The following is a 19,250-nucleotide window of genomic DNA, read 5'->3' on the forward strand; positions in this document are numbered from 1 at the left end:
TTTGATGCAATGCTATATATTACAATGTATTACTGCTGGCACAGCTCAGTCTAAGGTGCTGGCTCAATCTGTGTCCTGTACAAACCTAGTTGCACATTGATTTGAGGAGAAACATTAAACTTTTCCATATTGTATGTAGAAATGTAGAAGAAGCAATCTAGGAAAATATAGTCTTGTAATGAGTTGTTTCAAATCCAAATAATGGGCATTATGTAATTGCCTCTGTTTTGTGGTGAAATGAAAAAAAGTAACAGAAAATAAAATTCTCACTTTGTTTTCAGCAATTATTTGCATATCAGATAAATTGGTCAAGCAATCTTTCCTAACAGGTATATGAAAAACTTTGAGAACATTTTATTATTTCATTGTGGATTTTTATACTACTGTAGAGAAAATTAATCTCTGCAAATAATAGATAAAATAAGTTTTGCTTTGTTTTTGTTGGATAATTGCTCACAACAGAGCACAAAGTCCTGCAGTGAATCCGGACTGAGACCCTTGAACTTCTTCAGTCCTTGACCCATAGTGACTGTTTCATATTGTACTGGTTTGTAATTCAAGAAATATCATCTTGTCTTATTTACAAATGGTAAATTGGAAAAAGAATATAAACAGCATATAGGATTTAAAAACACACCACGTGTAAGTATATTCATGAAAATTTCAATTGCAAATTTGATTATTCTGATGATAACAACAGTGTTTTGGTTACTCATGCTTATTTTTTATTCCATTTGGATACTCATACTAACCAGCACAGCACGAAGTGCTAACAGCAAATCACGCATCTCAGTGTTTAATGTACTGTAATTTACTTCTGGAGATTAACTGAGTATTCAAGCTTAACATTCAGATTTGCAACACCAACAGTGCGTGCGCACTTAAATGTTTTCCATGAACAATCCTGTTGATTTGAAATTGTTCTTTAATTTAACTGGACTGATTCAAAGACAATTATTTTAATCATTAGTTCAACCCTGATTTGCACCAAAGCTTGCTGGCTAAAGGCCTCATCCTTTCATTTGATGTGGTAGAATTCTTACTCTACCTGGAAGCTGATGTCCATCGTCCTGTTTCACACCTGTATGATGATTTTTACAAAATGTTAATGAACAATAAAAGCAAACACCCACATAAGACTGAAGCAAACATCTATGATTGTTAGGACTTTAGAGAACTGCAGGTTTATATATGAGAGTACATCATCTGAGTTCAGGCCTAATCAGCCATCAGCTCTGCACAGGTACTCTTCTGCACTAGCACAAACCTGCTAGAGCCAGTACAAAACATGAAGGAATTTTCTTGGTATTGTAGCTATATCCAATTGGATTTAGCATCTGCAAAAAAAGATCTTATACATCCCTGTAAGTATCTGTGTCTCTCGGAAGTACATTATGAGCACAGTGCATTGCATTACTTTGCTACCTCAGATTTGTCTTTCACTGTCTTCCAGGCTATCCACAATCCAACATGAGAAAATCATCAGCGTCCTGAGCAAAATAATATACAGAGAAGGCCAACCCCATTAAACAAAGGACCTCAGGACAGACAGTTGTTACATTCAAGCAGAAACTGATGTTGCTCCCTCTCCTTTAGAATATTCTTATACACTGCCAAAACAGATGCTGCTGGATCCTGAAACATCTGTATGTAGGAGTCTTTTCCATCCTTTTAGTGACAGCAAGATTAGACTCCAGGAAATTGTTCAAAACTAGTCTGAAGTGAAAGAGTTTTACTTTGGGAAGTTGCGGTCTTTCTCCTTTTAAAGTTCTGCAAACTTATCATGCCTGATAAGTATTTTGCATTTCTAGGTTTCATAAGGACTTCCATTTGTTGCACATATTTCTGAACAGAAAATCTATGTTGTGAAAACCATTTTGAATTGGTTTTCCTATCTGCTGCTTCAAATTGAAATGATGGAACAGAAATAATAAAGGTGAAATCATGCTTTCTAATAGGTAAAATGCTCTGTAAAACTATAACTACTCCTTTATTAACTGTAAAAAGCACTAAAAAGCGTGGGAGTGTCTAAAAAATCATATTAATTGACCTTAAGCATGTCTGAAAGAAAAACATACTTAGAACAAACACGGAACAAAATTCTGAAAGTAGACTGGAATGATTTACAAAAAGACTGTATGAACAAAAACTGCAAAGGACATGTTAAATCATGTCTGCTTGGTGTGCAAACCACAGAGTAGCAGTTGCTCATGACTTCAAACTATAATAAGATGGAAAATCTTAACATTTCTTGATTTCATCAACTGATACGTGATGTCAAAGTTAAACTCTCTGTTAACATTTACCGCTACTTACTTTATTCAATTTTACTATTCTTAGAATGACCTCTACACCTTAGGTAATTAAAATGCCTCTAAAATCAGTCACTGACATTAAATAACTAAGTTAGTAAAAAATCTTATCTTTATTTTATGTCTGAAGCTCAAAAAAAGATGTAATTTTCATGGCTGAGTTTTGAAAAAACAATATTGCATAGATGTAAGTGCACAAGTGCAAAACCTTTGCAAATTTTAGGTGAGTATGGATTTATGCAAAAAGACATAGCAATGGGAGTATGCCCATGTACTTCCTTGCATTTAATTATGTACTGAGAGTCTGCAATTTAACACTGGGAAAACATCTTGTTATCCAATGTATATTATTGGTTAACCACTTTTGCAGTTTTCCAGTGTGATGTGCAATGACAAAAATGGATTAAAGAAAAAGTTTTTTTAAATCCGTTTGTTTGTTTGTCAAGAGTTGAGGAGAGTTCTGGCTACAAAAGCAAAACAAAACAAAACCAAAACAAAACCAAGTGCCTTCTTGGGAGCATTCATGTGCGTTGTGAAATTTACCTTTTTTATCTTTCTTTTCTTCTTCTTCTCCTCCAGCACCTAACAGAGTAAAGATGATGCCTGTCTGAGAATTCACACCGACAGCAGTTACGAGCATTCGTCCAGAGCCTTCCATGACGTGAGTACCTGAAAATACACAATATAAGTGCTTGCTTATGCATACATACATATATATATAAACACACGTGTGTGTGTGTGTGTGTATATATATAAGTTAAAAAGAATAGCCATTAAATGTTTTACACAAGACTAGCACTGAGGGAGATCTGTAACTGAGAAAGTTACACTTTTAAAATCTTCATCAAGGTCAATATTATTACATATCAAAAATAAGCCCTATTGTTATATACTATTCTCAACCACAAATGGATGTTTAATAGCAAATATTAGGATGCATGTTCATTAGCCACATTACATTCAATTTTAAAAAGAAATGTTGTCACTAACACAAAGGTTACACAAGTTTGGAAGATAATTTAGCTTCATACATTTAATTCTTGTAACTTAAGAAATATTTCTTAATATTCTGCAAATATTCCTCAGAGATTGTTGTCCAGATTACACTGACTATACATGGAATGCTGTTACATAACCAAAGCAAAAGCATATGTGCAATTTCTCTCATCTTTCTCAGCTGTTGTTGATTTACAGGCATAGAAAAAATATTTTTGAAGATGATTTCTCATCTTCAAACTTGAAAATCAATACTGAAAAAAATCTTCAAGGGATGTTAAATTCAATTAAATCACGAGTTTCCCAAACAGCAAGAATCTGATACACTTGAAAACAAAATCAATGTGTACAAAGATTTCTATTAGTCTAAAACAAATTAAAATGCAGAGTATTTTTTTTTTAAGATCATTTGTTTAACTAGGTAATTACACCATTATATTAACTAAATTCTTATTGAGAAAAAAAATGCATGCTTTATTGTATAGAAATTTTTAATTTACAACTCTTATTTAAGCAAATGTTGGGGGTATCTAAAATCACAGCCTCTTAGAAACCTTTTGCTATGAGTTGTGGAAACATAAACAAACTAGGAATTCCTAGAAACAGTCATGGAGTATTTTGATCTAACATCTTGGAAAAAATTTGTAACACTTTATAACATTTTAATAGATCTGTCCTTAGTAGATAGTGAATATTAAAAGACATACACCACTGTATGTCAGTCATGTGACACAGTTATATTCCTATGGTCTAGACAAAAAGCTAATACCTAATGATGAGAAACTACTCATATACGAAGCTATTAATTGAAATATGTTTTATATTTTATTCTTTACTGGTAGAAAATTATGTATGCCTATTAAGCTATAGCATTGCCTATTTAGTATAAGTCTTTGTGACACCCAGATGAAAAGCAATTATTTCTCTATGTGAAGTTGGCAGGGTAAACTGAGTTTGAAAGTAGCTGGAAGTTTACTGGGTTTGGGGTTTTTCAAATACTCTTTCCTGCATTTGAAGAAGGAGGAAATAATTTGGAAAGTACAAAAACAGACTATAACATACAAAGTAAAAGCTGTGAGAAGAAAATAGTTTATATATATTCATATAAAACAAACAAACGGACAAAAACCCCATATTTATAATCCAAGTGAAATATGGTTAACTTGGTTAACGATAACACATGGTTAACTAAATCTGCTCAAAGATTGGTTTCTTATTTAACAATTTGTTTTATCGTAGGTATTATAGTTTGAAATACATTATGTATTAGGACTAGTCATTGTCACAGACATGCATCTGTGGGATATAAGTAAAATCAGACCAGATGGAATCAGAATATAATCCAGTAACTAAAGTACCATTATAGGAAAAACAAAGGAAAAAAAAAATTAAAAAAAAAAGGAAAAAAAGAAAAACCTCCTATATTTAAGTAATTTATTTGTTTAAGACAAGAATTCAAGTCTTTAAGTCAAAGAAACAGTTTGACCATTGTGATCAAAAAAAGAAAAAGAAACAAATAAACAGTTCTTACTTTCTAATTGCTTATAATAACCACTTTAATGCCTTGTCACTGTGGTATTTGTGACAAACTACTTTTTTGGGTTTTATTCTATTGTTTCTTAGATCCTCACCTCTCTTCAAAACTAATGTTGTACTGCTCCACAGTTAAAGTTTGCCAGAAATGCAAGGTTCCCCATTTACTTTCATTAACATGAAACCACTGTTTCTTTCATTCTGTTGACAGCATGAGTAATGTAAATTCAGTAACTGACATCCTAAATACTTCTGTGGCTAATGGGGTAAAGATTCTGTTATGTTTATCCTCAACTATCTCACCCCTGTCACTTACCCAATGCCATCATTACTTATCACTCAATATTTAGAAACAAAAGCGAAGTTGTTCACTGATGCCTGTAGTTTTGAAACATATTGGAGGAAGGGATGTCTGAAGCCACAGTGAAATAGAGAAGAATCCTCAGTCTTATTGCAAACTACTGCAAAATGGATTTTAACCAACTGAATTATGAGTCTGTGGCATTGAACAAATAGGGGGTGTTTTTAATTTCTCATGGAGAATCTTATTGAGCTTTCACACCTACTAAATCTGAATGGACATGCAAAGATTCCTTCCCCCTCCTTTTCTTAAAAAAAAAGCATTTTAAGGGTGATGATTCTCATTTAAATGCTTTCTCTTTGTTTAGTTATCTCAAAAGTTGACAAAAGGAACGTTTGTCATACATAGATATATATTAATATATATAATCTCCTTATAACCTTTTTTTTTTTAACACATTTTCTTATTACTGCACATTCATTTGCTGTCCTCAAACAATGCCACTAAATATTTGTAATCAAAATCTTCTTATAAGTAATCAAAGTTTCATGTTCTTAAAAGGAAAAGAGAAACACAGGACAGCATATGTAGCAACACTAAGCCTAGTTTGAGACCATAGACATCTCATCACAACCTTGAGAAAAATTCAGCAGAAATAAGAAAAATGGGAACAAAAATACTCCACTAGTCAGATACGTTAACAAAAAAAAAAAAAAAAAAAAAAAAAAAAAAACCCACGACCTTAGTGTGTTGTGAACTGTTCCTATGGCTCCTATGGCATTTCTGTGATACCATTTGATTCCTTAAAAAGTCATTTTCTCTCTTTCACATGACAGAGCAAAACATCATGAACATACAAAACAACTATCCAAACAACCAAAATCAAATCACATTCAAGTCAAAAAGAACAGTAAAGATCTTTAAGAATTAGAATAGGTTGTACTGGCTCAGGCAAAACAGAAAAAATGCCTGAAATTTAATGCATAACTTTTGAAATAACCTCTTTTAAGGCCACCATTTAAAACTATCTTTTCATTTATAACTTTCTTTTAGTATACATGTTTTATTTTGAAGGAATCTTCTTCTGTACTGGACTACAAAGGTGTGCATAAATATACACAAAATACGGCATGCATATGGGCAACTTTATTAAGAAAACAAATATCCACCAATTTTCAAGCTTACGTTTTGTGCACCTTGAAAAGGCAAAATGTCTTCAAATGCATGAAATGCCATGCTGAACCTTTTAAACCTTTTCTTAACATTAGTCTTGTAAAACATAATTCTGAAATGTTGAATTGCATACAAATGCGTGCTTTGGAGCTGGTACTAAGTACTAATTTATCAGCAGACTACTCTTAGGATTACTGGAAGCTAATCACAAAAGCTGAACCTCCTTCCATCTAACTCTGGCAATTTCGTCATTTAAGTGGTGTTATAATTCATTTATATTAGCCTGAATGAAGAAATAGACTTTGTGAATTTGATCAACTATTGTTACATAAATGAAATGCTGGAATGAATGCATGCTTTTCACTTAATCTGTTCACTAAACATGTATTTCAACTTCATGTGTAACTACTACACTGAATTATTTCCCTCTTTAGACTATTTTTTCAATATTAGTAAAATATATATTTTTTTCACATGCCAAGTATTTTTTTTTAATAAACAGTGAATATTCCAAGATAGAAAATAAGGAGACTAGTTCAGTGGGAAAACAGATATTTGGATTACACAGATAAGGAAGCTACACTGAAGCATGTACATTTTCAGACAAAAATGCAACTAAACATGTACTGCTCAGAAACCTCCAAATCTAACAATACTAGTGAAATAGGTTGGAAATATGGCTCAAAAAAAATACAGAAAGAAATGCAGAGAACTCTAAGTTTGAGTGTTTATCCTGTTTTGTTACTTCCAGCAAGCTTGAGTTGAGCAAAAATTCTCTATCTGTATGTCTAAATAACGGTTTAGTCACTGCAATTATTAAAAGGTAACCGAAGTTACTAAGAAAGCGAAACAACCATCAGAATATCCTCTTTAAACAAAAAAAGTTTTCCAGCAAAAACTCATCTACATGTAATTTCAGCATAACCAAATAATTTGGAACATTTTAAGTTAGATGCTCTGTTCTAAAAATTTCTGCTTTGCTAGAAGCTTAGCTTTGAATATTTTCTGGCAAGGAATTAAGACAGAATCAGAACTATTTTTCTCCAGGCAGTAACTGACCCGATTCCTTAATCAAGCTTCCTTCTAATTTCCAAAACCTAACAAAGCACCATGACCAAGACATTTCTTTCATTTATTTGTTCTTTAATAAGCTGACTCTTCATTGTTTCAAAGAATCAAACAAACAAACAAAAAGAAGTACACATGGATGAAACTTAGGTTAAGATAACCTTCTGTCAGTATCAGTTCAGTGAGAACTACACTGGGTCAGTTCCTCTCTGCAACTCTTTCATACTCATTTCATTAATCAAATTAATCTAAATAACTGGAAAAAAGCTTGAAACAATAAACCTCCTAAGATATTTTTTTTACAATGTTAACTATTATCACCTTGTACCCCTAAATAATTACTGAGGCCAGACTCGTGTACAAAACTTCTGTATATGGGTATCATGGATTTCTCTGAATTTCAAACTATGCAGAACTTGAAGGGCATATCAGTTTTCACAGAATCACAGAATTGTAGGGGTTGGAAGGGACCTTAAGAGATCATCGGGTCCAACCCCCCTGCCAAAGCAGGTTCCCTAGAGCAAGCTGCCCAGGTAGGTGTCCAGACGGGCCTTGAATATCTCCGGGAAAGGAGACTCCACAACCTCCCTGGGCAGCCTGTTCCAGTGCTCCATCACCCTCACCGTGAAGAAGTTCTTTCGCATCTTGGTGCAGAACATCCTGTGCTCCATTTTTTGGCCATTGTCCCTTGTCCTGTGCCCAGAAACCACTGAAAAGAGGTTGGCCATATCCCTTTGTCTCCCACACTTCAGGTATTTATACACATTGCTGAGATCCCCTCTCAGTCTTCTTTAGTCCAGGCTGAACAGACCCAGGTCTCTCAGCCTTTCCTCATAGGTGAGATGCTCCAGGCCCCGTATCATCTTTGTGGCTGGACTCTTTCCAGGAGATCCTTGTCATTTTTGTACCAGGGAGCCCAGAACTGGACACAGTACTCCAGGTGAGGCCTGACCAGGGCAGAGTAGAGGGGGAGGATCACCTCCCTTGACCTTCTGGACACGCTTCTTTTAATGCACGCCAGGATCCCATTGGCCTTCTTGGCCACCAGGGCACACTAGCTGGCTCATGGCCAACCTGTCATCCACCAGGAAAAGGTGGACAAGTATCAGACAGTTTCATTACCTAAGCGCTCTTCACCTTTTGGTCTATACATGCCCATGCTCATTGCAAAGAAATTTAATATAACCATGGGCTTGTTAATGCTGTTGATTTTTGATACAGTGCATTGTGCTACACCATGCATGCAAAACTTCATTAGTGACCTAAAAGAAGGGAAATGTTTTAGACAGAAGTACAATGGAATTATTGGTTGTTTTCATTTCAGGTATATCAGTTGAGTTTCATTTCAGTATATATTCCCATTTCTGCCTTCCTAGGTAGTACCAAATGTGCTATATACAGATGGAAATGAACCATCTGGTCTAGTCAGCACTTGTACTCTTAGAATTGCTTCTCAAGTATAGTAAATGACTATCTGGATGATTAAACAGGACATTAAGCACAGAAACTCATTTAGTTTAATTATGTCATTGAAACTAATCGAATATTAAAAATGTTTCAGGTGCCAACAGTGAAAATAAGACTTCCTGATTCATGGTGTTTTTCTTTCACCAAATTTAGACCCACAAAAACAAACCGTGGCTGCAATTCAAATGTTACCTTTCTTTAGCTTTCTTCTATCAAACCTGAACTGTCTTCTTTTCCAACAGACGATGGAGGAAGAACAGTGGCAAACATCAGCCTGACAATCTTTGTCTAAATTCCAAAACCTAATTGGAAATAATTTACTGATGTCTTCAGGTTCAAAGACAAGGAAAAATTAAGGTCTTTTTACAGCTTTTTTTTTTTTTTTTTTTCCCGCTTTAAAGAAGTTTTATTAAAATATGGGTGCTATGCTAATATCCAACAGAAATTCTGTTTTTAAAACTACTGTGAAACAAACATGACATGGTGGGTTTCAACTTTTTTGATTTTTGAGCTACTAACAATTTCCAGCAGGCAGATCAGGTCCAACATCATGGGTATTAAACTTTGCAGTATATCTCTGGAAAAAAAGGTAGCATTTGGCGAACTCATAAGCAAATAGAGTTCAAGGATTCGCTAACACAGAACGAGTATAAATTCATTAGTATAAATATGGAGCAAAAGTTTGTGTAGCATTTGTTAAAATATCCCATTAATTCTTCACCTTTTTGTAATTACTATAGAGATAACATACTAAAAGGGAAATATAAAGAGTGCAAACTTTACTGTAAAACCATAAAGACAAACCTCTCTTTCTAGCAAAGATGTTTAAGCTTTGGGAAGCAGGATAAAAATTTATTTTCACCTAACTCGACTATTTTCCTTTTCTCTTCCCATCATGCCTTTCAGGGCAGTGTCTTTATATTTTTTCCACAGTCACCATTGAAATCTATGGGTGTTCAAAAGGATCTCAATTTAGGAATATGTGAGAGTACATGAACAAGACAACAAGAAGAATACTTTCTGTGAGTTGAGAGTTCAAATGTATTTGAAAGGACTCTATCAAGTTGCAATACATTGATGATTGTTATGAGACCGTTATGAGACAAAATACCAGGCAGCTTTTATGTCTTCACATCTTAGCTTAAATCTGTTAAGAACCAGGCTATTTAAAAATCTCATTTTTAGAATAATATATATATATTTAAATGATTTACTGTGTAGAATTATATTACAAAATACAAATAGTATGAATAACATGAACATGTAACAAAGATTATGAACATAAAAATTGACATAAAAGTCAATATTTTAGTGTATCCATCTTTCTTAGCACATTTGTTGTTTCTTTCTCTAATGTTTCTACTGTATGCATAAAAAAGAGGCTTTGAAAGACTTTAAAATTTAATGGTTAAATTAAAGCTGGTATACGATGAATTGAAATGATTGTTTTTTCCAGGAATTATATTTTCATTTCCCTCTAAAAATTTTCAGCATTTTCTCACTTTATTAAATAAATATCATGATCAGAAAGAATTACACACAATCAGAAAACATTAGTCTATCTCTCATATGAAAAACTGTCAAGGTCTGTGTCTGTATTCAAAAGACCTGCTATATCTAAGTTACCAAAACCTGATGCTGTAGAGAACCAAATCAAAACAAAACACAAACAAAGCTGTACATAAAAGATAAACTCAGAAAGAATTCAGACAAATTTACCTGACAGTAGCATTGGGTCTTTGTCAACAGATTTGCGGACTTGATCTGACTCTCCAGTTAAAGAACTTTCATCAATTTTAAGATCATTTCCTTGAATAAATATCCCATCGGCAGGTAGGAGATCACCTTTCAGTAAAAACATGGCAATGGAAAACCACAGTGATTTAGTAAGTGCTTTTATAATTACATGATTATTTCTATGATAAAATTACAACAATAATTACATTAAAATGTAAAATGAAAGCAAATATGAAAGCGCAACCATATCAGACCACATTAGCCACATTATTGTAATCCCATAGGGAATAACCCTTGCGTTGCAAATATTTTTTGCTTAACGTTACACCAGAATCAGAATGCATCACACTTAACATACAATGAATAATCACCTAGACTAGGACAGGAGTGATATTTTTAACATGACATGAAGGTTGTTCTGTCAAACTTCCTAAGAAAAAACAGCAGTTAATAGACAGTTAAGCAGTCTCTCTCCTTTCTGCTCTCTGGATGCTCTCCTGCATCTAAACCTAGGAGAGACTTGACCCAGGAGAGACTGGACACCTGTTGGAACAGGCTGTAATTTTCAGGTTGAATTAGACACAGCTAACAGAGTTCCTGCAAAGATTTTCCAATTCACCAGAGCATGGGGAGAAAAATGGGGGGGGGGGGGGGGAGGGGGGGGGTGTCCCTTATGGTATATAACTATATGGCATCCATCCACTAGTAACACCCAGTTTGTGGACACTTACAGAATCCATAGTTTTGGAGCAGCCTACCAACTAGGGTTAGCACAGGGGCATGATTCCCTTTCAGAAAGCATTTAAAATTGCTTCATATTCATACCTCATATTCATAACTGGACAGATTCCAAAAATTCCAAATATTGTAATCCTCCATGAAAGAGAATTACCATTGTAAGTACAGTTCTTGTCCTTGTCAGTGAAAGGAAGTGAAGCTTACAAAAATAAAATTAATTACCAAGTGTAATTTTACTGCATGTATTTTAGGTCAAGTTTTTCTTTTGCCCCCACAGCATAATTATTACCATACCATGGATAGTAATGATACCAAATTATTCTGGTTTTGAATTAATTCCAGTGAAGTGAGTTCCAAATATCCTCTATTTGGCCAGGAAAGGAGAAGGGAAATAAAGTTCAGAAAAGTAGTTATCGATTTGACGAAACTTACCATATTTCACCTGTGCAATGTCACCAACTACTATCTCTGCCACTGGGATTTGGATAACCTGTCCACCTCGGACAACAGTAAATTTCTGTTCCTGCTCAATACGACTTTGAAGCCCACGGAACTGCTTCTCCTTGCTCCAGTCATTGAAGGCAGTGACGAGCACAACACAGATAACAGAGAGCAGGATGGCAGCACCTTCAATCCAGCCAGCTTCAGCCTCACCTTCATCTTCAGCTCCTCCTGTTGCAGTACCGCATCCTACCAAGACAATATTATGACTCATTCAGTCAAGCAAAGATCAGTTGTATTACATTTATCACAAGAAAATCTTGCTGTGAAATGGCAACAAAATGCAAACCAAACCAATGGGTAAAGGCGGCATCAATTCTGTTGTCTAATAGGACTCAGGCTTCACCTGAGCCATCTAACATTCCCGGAAATCAGGAGGACTTAAGAAAAGTGGCTCCTAATACTAAAACAACTAATACCATAAATCAGTTGAAAGTGATACAATTCAATTAAGAATAGAATTATATAAATTGAAGATTGGGAAAACAAAACAAAAAAATGCTTGAAAAGCTACACATCTGATGTAATTTATATACTCATGACTTAACTCTAAATTTTCGTTTTAGAAATAGGAGACATGAGTAGTAACTGTAACAATGAAGTAATCAAATTTCTGAAGATTGCCTGAATTGATTAAGGGTAAACATTACAAATAGAGATACTGTTGTATCTAACCTACCATTTAATATTTATTGCTTGGTATTTGACCTAGTTTTATCAAGCATAAGAGAAAGATTGTATACCTTCCTAAAAAAAGATTAAAGAAATAATTTTCAATATAATTTCTAAGCAGTCTCAGCTAAATGCCCTCATAAAGAACACTTGCATAAAAAAAAACTACTCTGATCAACTAGCATATTAGTATTTAAACGTAATAATGAAGGGCATTAGGGAACATTCAGAAAAATAAAAACCTAATATAAATTCATCAGCAACCCAATTAATAACTAGTAATTGATATAACATAATCAGTATCTTTCTTACAGAGGAATAGAGGGCATATTTGTAGAAAAATAAGTATATTATTTCTGATACAAGTATAATAGTGTTTAAAAAGTACATTCTAAGTATTACCTGAACTAATACTGAGATATTTTATTAACTACTGCTAATTATTTATTTCCAAGTAACACACAATTAAGATTTGAATACATTTCCTAGACAAAATTTACAAAATAAAACTAATCTAGATGTCCTCTTTAATGAAACAAGCCCTAAAAAAATAGTTCATGATAGTGGATAGCAAAGCATGCTTACTGGAATCACAAAATTCAGAGATTTCACAACCTAAAGGGGAGAAAAAAAGAACCCAATCCAAGCAAAAGAGCCTTCTCTCCTGAGTGACAGAGAGAGAAAATGAACCTTTTAATTTCTCATGAAGAACTGAACAAGGTAGGTGTTTGACATCAGTTTTCCATATTCCTCAGGTACCAGGGAGTTTAGCAATTTCACAACTGTGCTGCTTCCATCTATGACTAAAGTTTAATTTTGGTATATTCATCACCTGACACTAGAGGAAATTAACAAGCAATTTAATTTCTATTTTTAAACTGGAGAGGTTTCCTTGTAACATAAGCATCATAATTCATTAACCAGCTGAGTAATTACTCTTGCGTGTGAACAGTAACAAAATTACCAAAAAAGGTCAAAGGAAGATGTATTGAAGACTAAGCCTCTACTAAGTGAACACAAGAAAATTAAAGTGAGTTTTTACCAGTGCTTGCTGCAGTTTAAACTCAGATTTAACCTAATTGTAAGGCAAAGCACACTCCCAGAAGAAAGGGCTTTCCTGGCAGGGATGCCCTCAGACAGATGACCTAAATGAATCTTTATATGCAGGACAAGAACGTTGCTGAAAATACCATTTTTATAGCACCCAAGAAATTAAGTTTTTTTATTATTATTATTATTATTATTTATTTATTTTTAAGTTCAGTACCTTGAGTTGCTTAAAACCAGTCACAAATGCAACTTATAAACTCACAGGTGCAATGTCTTCCTTAAGCAGAACATTACTTGGGAAGGACTGATGGAATTTGTTTTGTTTAACCTTTAAATCATCTTAATTGGTCCATGTTACATTTTAGATTCCTTTTCCAAATCAGTAAATTCACTTTTGCCTTGAGTAGATTATGCTGTTTCCCGGCACACATAATTCTGTTTTAGCAAATGTAAGACAAAAATTCACTACTCATTTTTCATTAGATATGATTTAAAATGAAGAAACAATATCCTATTCTTTTTAACAGCATACATCCTCTCTTCTTCTCACAAAAAAAACATATGCTGCTCTAACACAAAGATTGATTTTGTTTTCTTTTTGGATTTTAAAGTCCTCACCACTTGAAATTTAGTCTATCTTGTGTAAAAGTGCAAATAAGGTGGGTGATCGCATGGCCCAGCTTAGCTGACAACAGTAACAGGCCAATCCCCCGTAAGAGTGACAAAGGAGCAGCTCAACTCTGGGACAATTCTATGGGGTAATATTTACTTTAATCTATAGCATGCCCTCCGCTGTGCTTTCACTGAAAACTGTCTTTGATTTCTGCATAAAGATTATTTATAATTTATAACACGCTATTTTCTACTAGAACAAGAATTATATAATACTTGAATACTTAAATTTTTTAAAATCAGACATTTGAAAGCCGTACTTTGTCCTTCATTACAAGAAACCCATTCTGTCTCTGGACATACATAAGCTTATTCTATTATTGGAAGAGCAGAATACCCTGTCACTACAGCAGAAAGCTGCCAGTTTTTGCAAGTCTTTTACAAGTCCTTGCTATTTTTCCAAAGAACCAATAGGTCTTATTACTGCCTTTTAGATGTGTCAGAGAAACAAAACCCCTATTAGTCAGTGTACTCAAACCCTATATTAACACATTGTACCTTGAATAGCTTGGAGAATAATATTTCTGAGAAAACAAAAACAAAAAGCATTCTGATACACAGGCATAAAATAAAAAATATACGTTGACTTAAGTAATGAAATTTATCTTGTGTAGGTTTTATAAGAACTGATTTCTACATTAATATAAACAATATCATTCACAGTGTGTTCATATAACCAGGAAAAGTAGCCTAATGTAGAATGTAAATAACACAAGATGATATCATGAAGATGAAAGGAATTGTGTTTACCTGTCTCATAGATTATGCACAAGCAAAGAACATGTTTCTCTCTTTGTATTAAGGCTGAAAAAAATGTTTGTAAGAAAGAAAGGAAATGTGGAGAAAACACTGAACTTAAACCGAGTTCTTGGAAAGTATCCCTGAATTTGACAAGCTTTAGCACTGAATGATGATTCATGATTCTAGCTTTTAAAATGCTGAGAAAATTCTCCAAAACCTTTTGGAAATCTTTAAAGTTCAAAAATGGTTCATTTATTTTCTGTTCAGCCAGATGATAGTAAATTCAGATGGAGGAAAAGTCTGTGGAGGGAAGGAGGGAATTCTTGGAGTGAGACCCAGGCATAATTAAACCGACAAGCATGGTCAAAAATAAAAGTTAGTCTTTTAGATGGATGCAAGAGATTGTGAGGTGCTTTACAGAGTTCAGAACGCTCCTTGGTTGAGATGCAGTTTAACTTCTATAAATAAACTATAAAGAAGCATTGCTTCTTAGTGATCCATTGATCCTGGCACGCTAAGTGAATTCACCCATAGAGGTGACAAGGAGCAGACAGCTCACTCTGTTTTTATTCAGCATGACCCAATGTTATAATAGTGAGCCAAGGTATGAGAGACATGAATTGATTACTTTTTCCTCAGAGGATCAGGACTCTGGAACACAATTTTAAAGACCACAAAGAGGTTGATAATACACAAATGGGGATCTCACTCCTTGACCTGCTGATGCCCAGTCTGCAGGCTGGCTGACCATGCCCTCTTCTAAGCACCATGAACAACACATGAGTGTTCCTGTCTGCTCCACAAGTTCCCGCACCTTGTCTTCGTGTTTTACAGTCCCACAAACGAAACAGGATGAAAGTGCTTGACAAATTAATGCCAAATGTGCACACCATTCTTTCTTACTGTAAGAATAAACTGTAGCCACTTCAAGTAAAGAAAGCACGCAATACTTACAGATAGGATTGCTGAAACAATTTTTTTAATAAAGATTTACAGACAAGCAGGATTTAAAAAATGCAACCTGTCCTTCAAGAGACGACCTGTCAGGAAACATTTTATTGACCTATGCTGTGTTCTTGCTTCAAAATCATTTTAGAAACGTTTCCTTTTAACAGAGAAGGGGAAAACAAACAAACAAACAAACAAACAAAAAAAACCTCGCATCTCTATTGGTATATATTTGTAGAATTCTTTCTCATATAATAAAGGGAAAAAAAAAAACTCTCTTTGGCTATTATATGATGAAAAAAAAAATCTAGAAATTCTAGAATGACTTTATACAGGGCTTGTATGGCAAGGTGTTGGTAGCAGGGGGCTGCAGGAGTGGGAGCAGTTCCTGAAGAGCTGCTGCCTGTGGGCAGCCCACACAGGACAGCTCAGGAAAGACAGCATCCCGTGGGAGGGACCCCATGTGATGTGGGGACTCCACAAAAATGGAGTTTTGTTTCTCAGGGGCGGAGAGGGACTGAGAAGGAGCAGTGCAGACAAAGCATTAGGGACTGACTCCAGCACTGTTCCTGTGCTGCTGGAGGAGAAGCAGAAGAGAGTGGATGAGAGAAGGTTGTTTTAATTTGCTTTTGGTTCTCACTGCTCTTGTCTGTCAGCAACAGATAATAGATTACATTAATAACCCTCATGCTGAGGCTGTTTTGCCCACAACAGTAACTGGTGGAGCAGTCTCCCTGTCCTTATCTCAACCCACGTGATTGTTCTTCATCATACATTTCTCTCCCTGTTGTTCTGAGGATGGGGAGTGATTGAGCAGCGTGGCAGGACATGCACCAGCATGAAAATACCACAAACATATATGAACTTTTGGGAACAAACTGAACATATATGAACTTTTGGGAACAAACTGTCTGTATTCATAGGACAAAAAAGTCCTTATACTTTTTAACTATTCATTTATTACTATCCGTCCTTTCTGTAGTTTGCAGAGTAACAACTTTATAGATATAGGGAAAGTAAGGCATATAAATAATGCCTGCAGTTTCATTATTGAAAGGCACAGACTAAAAAGCCTCAAAAAAAGTATTAATGTGCGTACGTGTGATTTGTAGTAGGGTTTTAGTGCAGCATGGTGAATTGTGAAGCATTCATTTAAAATTATGTTTAACATGGGTCATATCTGTCAGAAAGTTCAATTTAAAAAAAAAAAAAAGCAAACAAGTTTTTAATATGAGGCTATTTTCTGCCATAACTATGAACATATGCCATGTGTGTATCATTCCCAAAAGACTCATCCTCATGAGATGGAAAATGCATACTCAGTTTGAAACTGTGATTACGCAGATTTGACTGCAAGTCAAGAATGTAAAGGGCTGTAACTCCCTTGGCATAGAAAAAGCAGATGAAGTCATAAAATGGATGAGTTTATTCCCCAGGCACATGAAGGTACAGGTGAGCTGAACCCCCTGTGGGACAGCAGGATGTTCTGAAGTACCAATGGGGAACGATATGTCTGCGCCCGTCATGAAACTTCTCAAAGGAACATTATCAAAAACTTGTGGAAAAAGAAGAGAATTTTAAAAGCTTAAAATTTGAGCAGAAATAGGTCAGCAAAGACTGTTGAAAGAGGTTTCTATAGAAAGGAGATGAAGGGAAGACAGAATCTGAGGGTAAAGAGGATTCAGGAAAAAGGGTGGAAAGTAATTCAAACCAGAACATGTGGTCAGTTCGTCTGAAGTGACAGCAACCTGCGTTTCAGTCTCATCAGAGATTGCAAGCAACCTGAGCACAAAAGATATGGGCTAAAAAAATCCAAGAACTAGGAACACTGAGCACGCTGCCTGTGCTGTACCCTTTTAGGCACTTACATAAACTCCAGTAACTTCAAAATTAACCTGAGAAGCCTATTCTGCATTAGCAGTATTTTAATTATACATAAGGCTTTAGGAAGTAAAAACAGAGTAGCAAGGCACAGGATACACAGGATATTAAAAAAAAAAAAAAAAAAGGAAAAGGCCACACTTGTAGCCAGAGAGCATCATCTGACAATTTGACAATTTACTAGGCTTGTTTCCTGTTGGGATACCTTTAAGTTCAGAGACCCCATTTCAACACACATGTTTTTCATAGTATCTCCACCAAATCACCAAATCAGAGCCAGTACAGAAAGAGGCGTGCAAGCACTGTGCACCTTAGAAAGAAGTCTCTAATTTCTAATTAGATTCCTAATAGTTATGAGGAGATTCTTAAAGCTAATTTGAATAGGACAACAATTATAATTACAAGCCAAATAGTGTTAGGCTGGAGCATGGTAATTTTTAAATCAGGAAAAGTATATTTTTAAATTTGTGAACATCTGTATTCCTAGCTAAACCCCAACCTACAGCACATACCTCTCAGCTACTCATTTCAACCTACACATTTCTATTTTTAAGCTGAGAATACCTTGTGGCATTTAAATTCCCTAGGAAAATCTCATACCACCCCCAGAGGTAATTTTTTTAGTCAGTCAAACTGGTTTTGCCATCAGAAAGACAACAGTTCCCATGATAAAAACTTCTTTATTTAATAGCTTCCTGTAAAAGTCATTTTTCCTTAGCTGAAAACTCCACCACTGATGTTATTAAAGCAACCTGAGCAGCTGTAAGTTACAGCTTTTTTTCATTAATAGCATTGGGCTTGTTACTAACAGCGTAAGTGACATTTCTTATTTTATCAAACACGGGTGGGAAAAGGAACAATAACTGAAAATTATGCAGCAAATATCAAAACTTCCCTTCCTTAATGACATTTTTAAGCAGGAACAGACCCTGTAGTATTCACTTTTAGGATCTCCTTGTTGTGTTACACCACTTGTCATCACATTGGTCCAAAGAGTAGGCAGCCCCTCCATGAGGGAGCACGGCCAGGGCTCTGTCACTTCCAGCACAGGGCAGGATGGCCACAGGGCAGCACCACAGAGCCACAGCTCATAGCAGAGGTGCAGAAATTACTAGAGCTTCAAAAATGAAAGAAGTTCTCTCTCTTTCTCCCATACTCTCCAAGGACTTATTCAACCATGAAAAACATTTTCTGGTTACTTGTCAGGCTCTGTTCTGCAGAAACACATGCTCTTCTGTGACCAGCCAAGCAGAAGGGATGGAGTAAGATCAGATTTATTTTTATAAATATCTGATACATGCATTTCAGGTTTAAGGTGCTTGTATATTCACTAAAAGTGATTTGGGGATGCTTATTTGAAAACAATATTAGAATTCTTCTCTTCGTGATACTTCAGTTAGTTATATAAGGATTTCAGCAAGGAAAAAAAAAAAAAAAAAAAAAAGTCCCTGTAGGTTAGT

General features: G+C 34.9%; 1 protein-coding gene across 1 annotated transcript in view; it reads right to left on the reverse strand.

Annotated features, from left to right (window-relative positions):
- Positions 1 to 19,250, reverse strand: part of ATP2B2 (ATPase plasma membrane Ca2+ transporting 2) — a gene marked incomplete at its 3' end in the record, with an annotated part of 270,171 nt that overhangs the window by 87,004 nt on the left and 163,917 nt on the right. The window contains exons 4-7 of the mRNA XM_084293036.1: positions 11,758 to 12,015; positions 10,570 to 10,695; positions 2,856 to 2,981; positions 1,049 to 1,081 (exon numbers count right to left, since the gene is read on the reverse strand). Coding sequence (XP_084149162.1) covers positions 1,049 to 1,081; positions 2,856 to 2,981; positions 10,570 to 10,695; positions 11,758 to 12,015 — 543 coding nt within the window. The remainder of the gene's footprint in view (positions 1 to 1,048; positions 1,082 to 2,855; positions 2,982 to 10,569; positions 10,696 to 11,757; positions 12,016 to 19,250) is intronic.

This window comes from Netta rufina (assembly GCF_964035555.1).
Source record: "Netta rufina genome assembly, chromosome: 10".
NCBI lineage: Eukaryota > Metazoa > Chordata > Aves > Anseriformes > Anatidae > Netta > Netta rufina.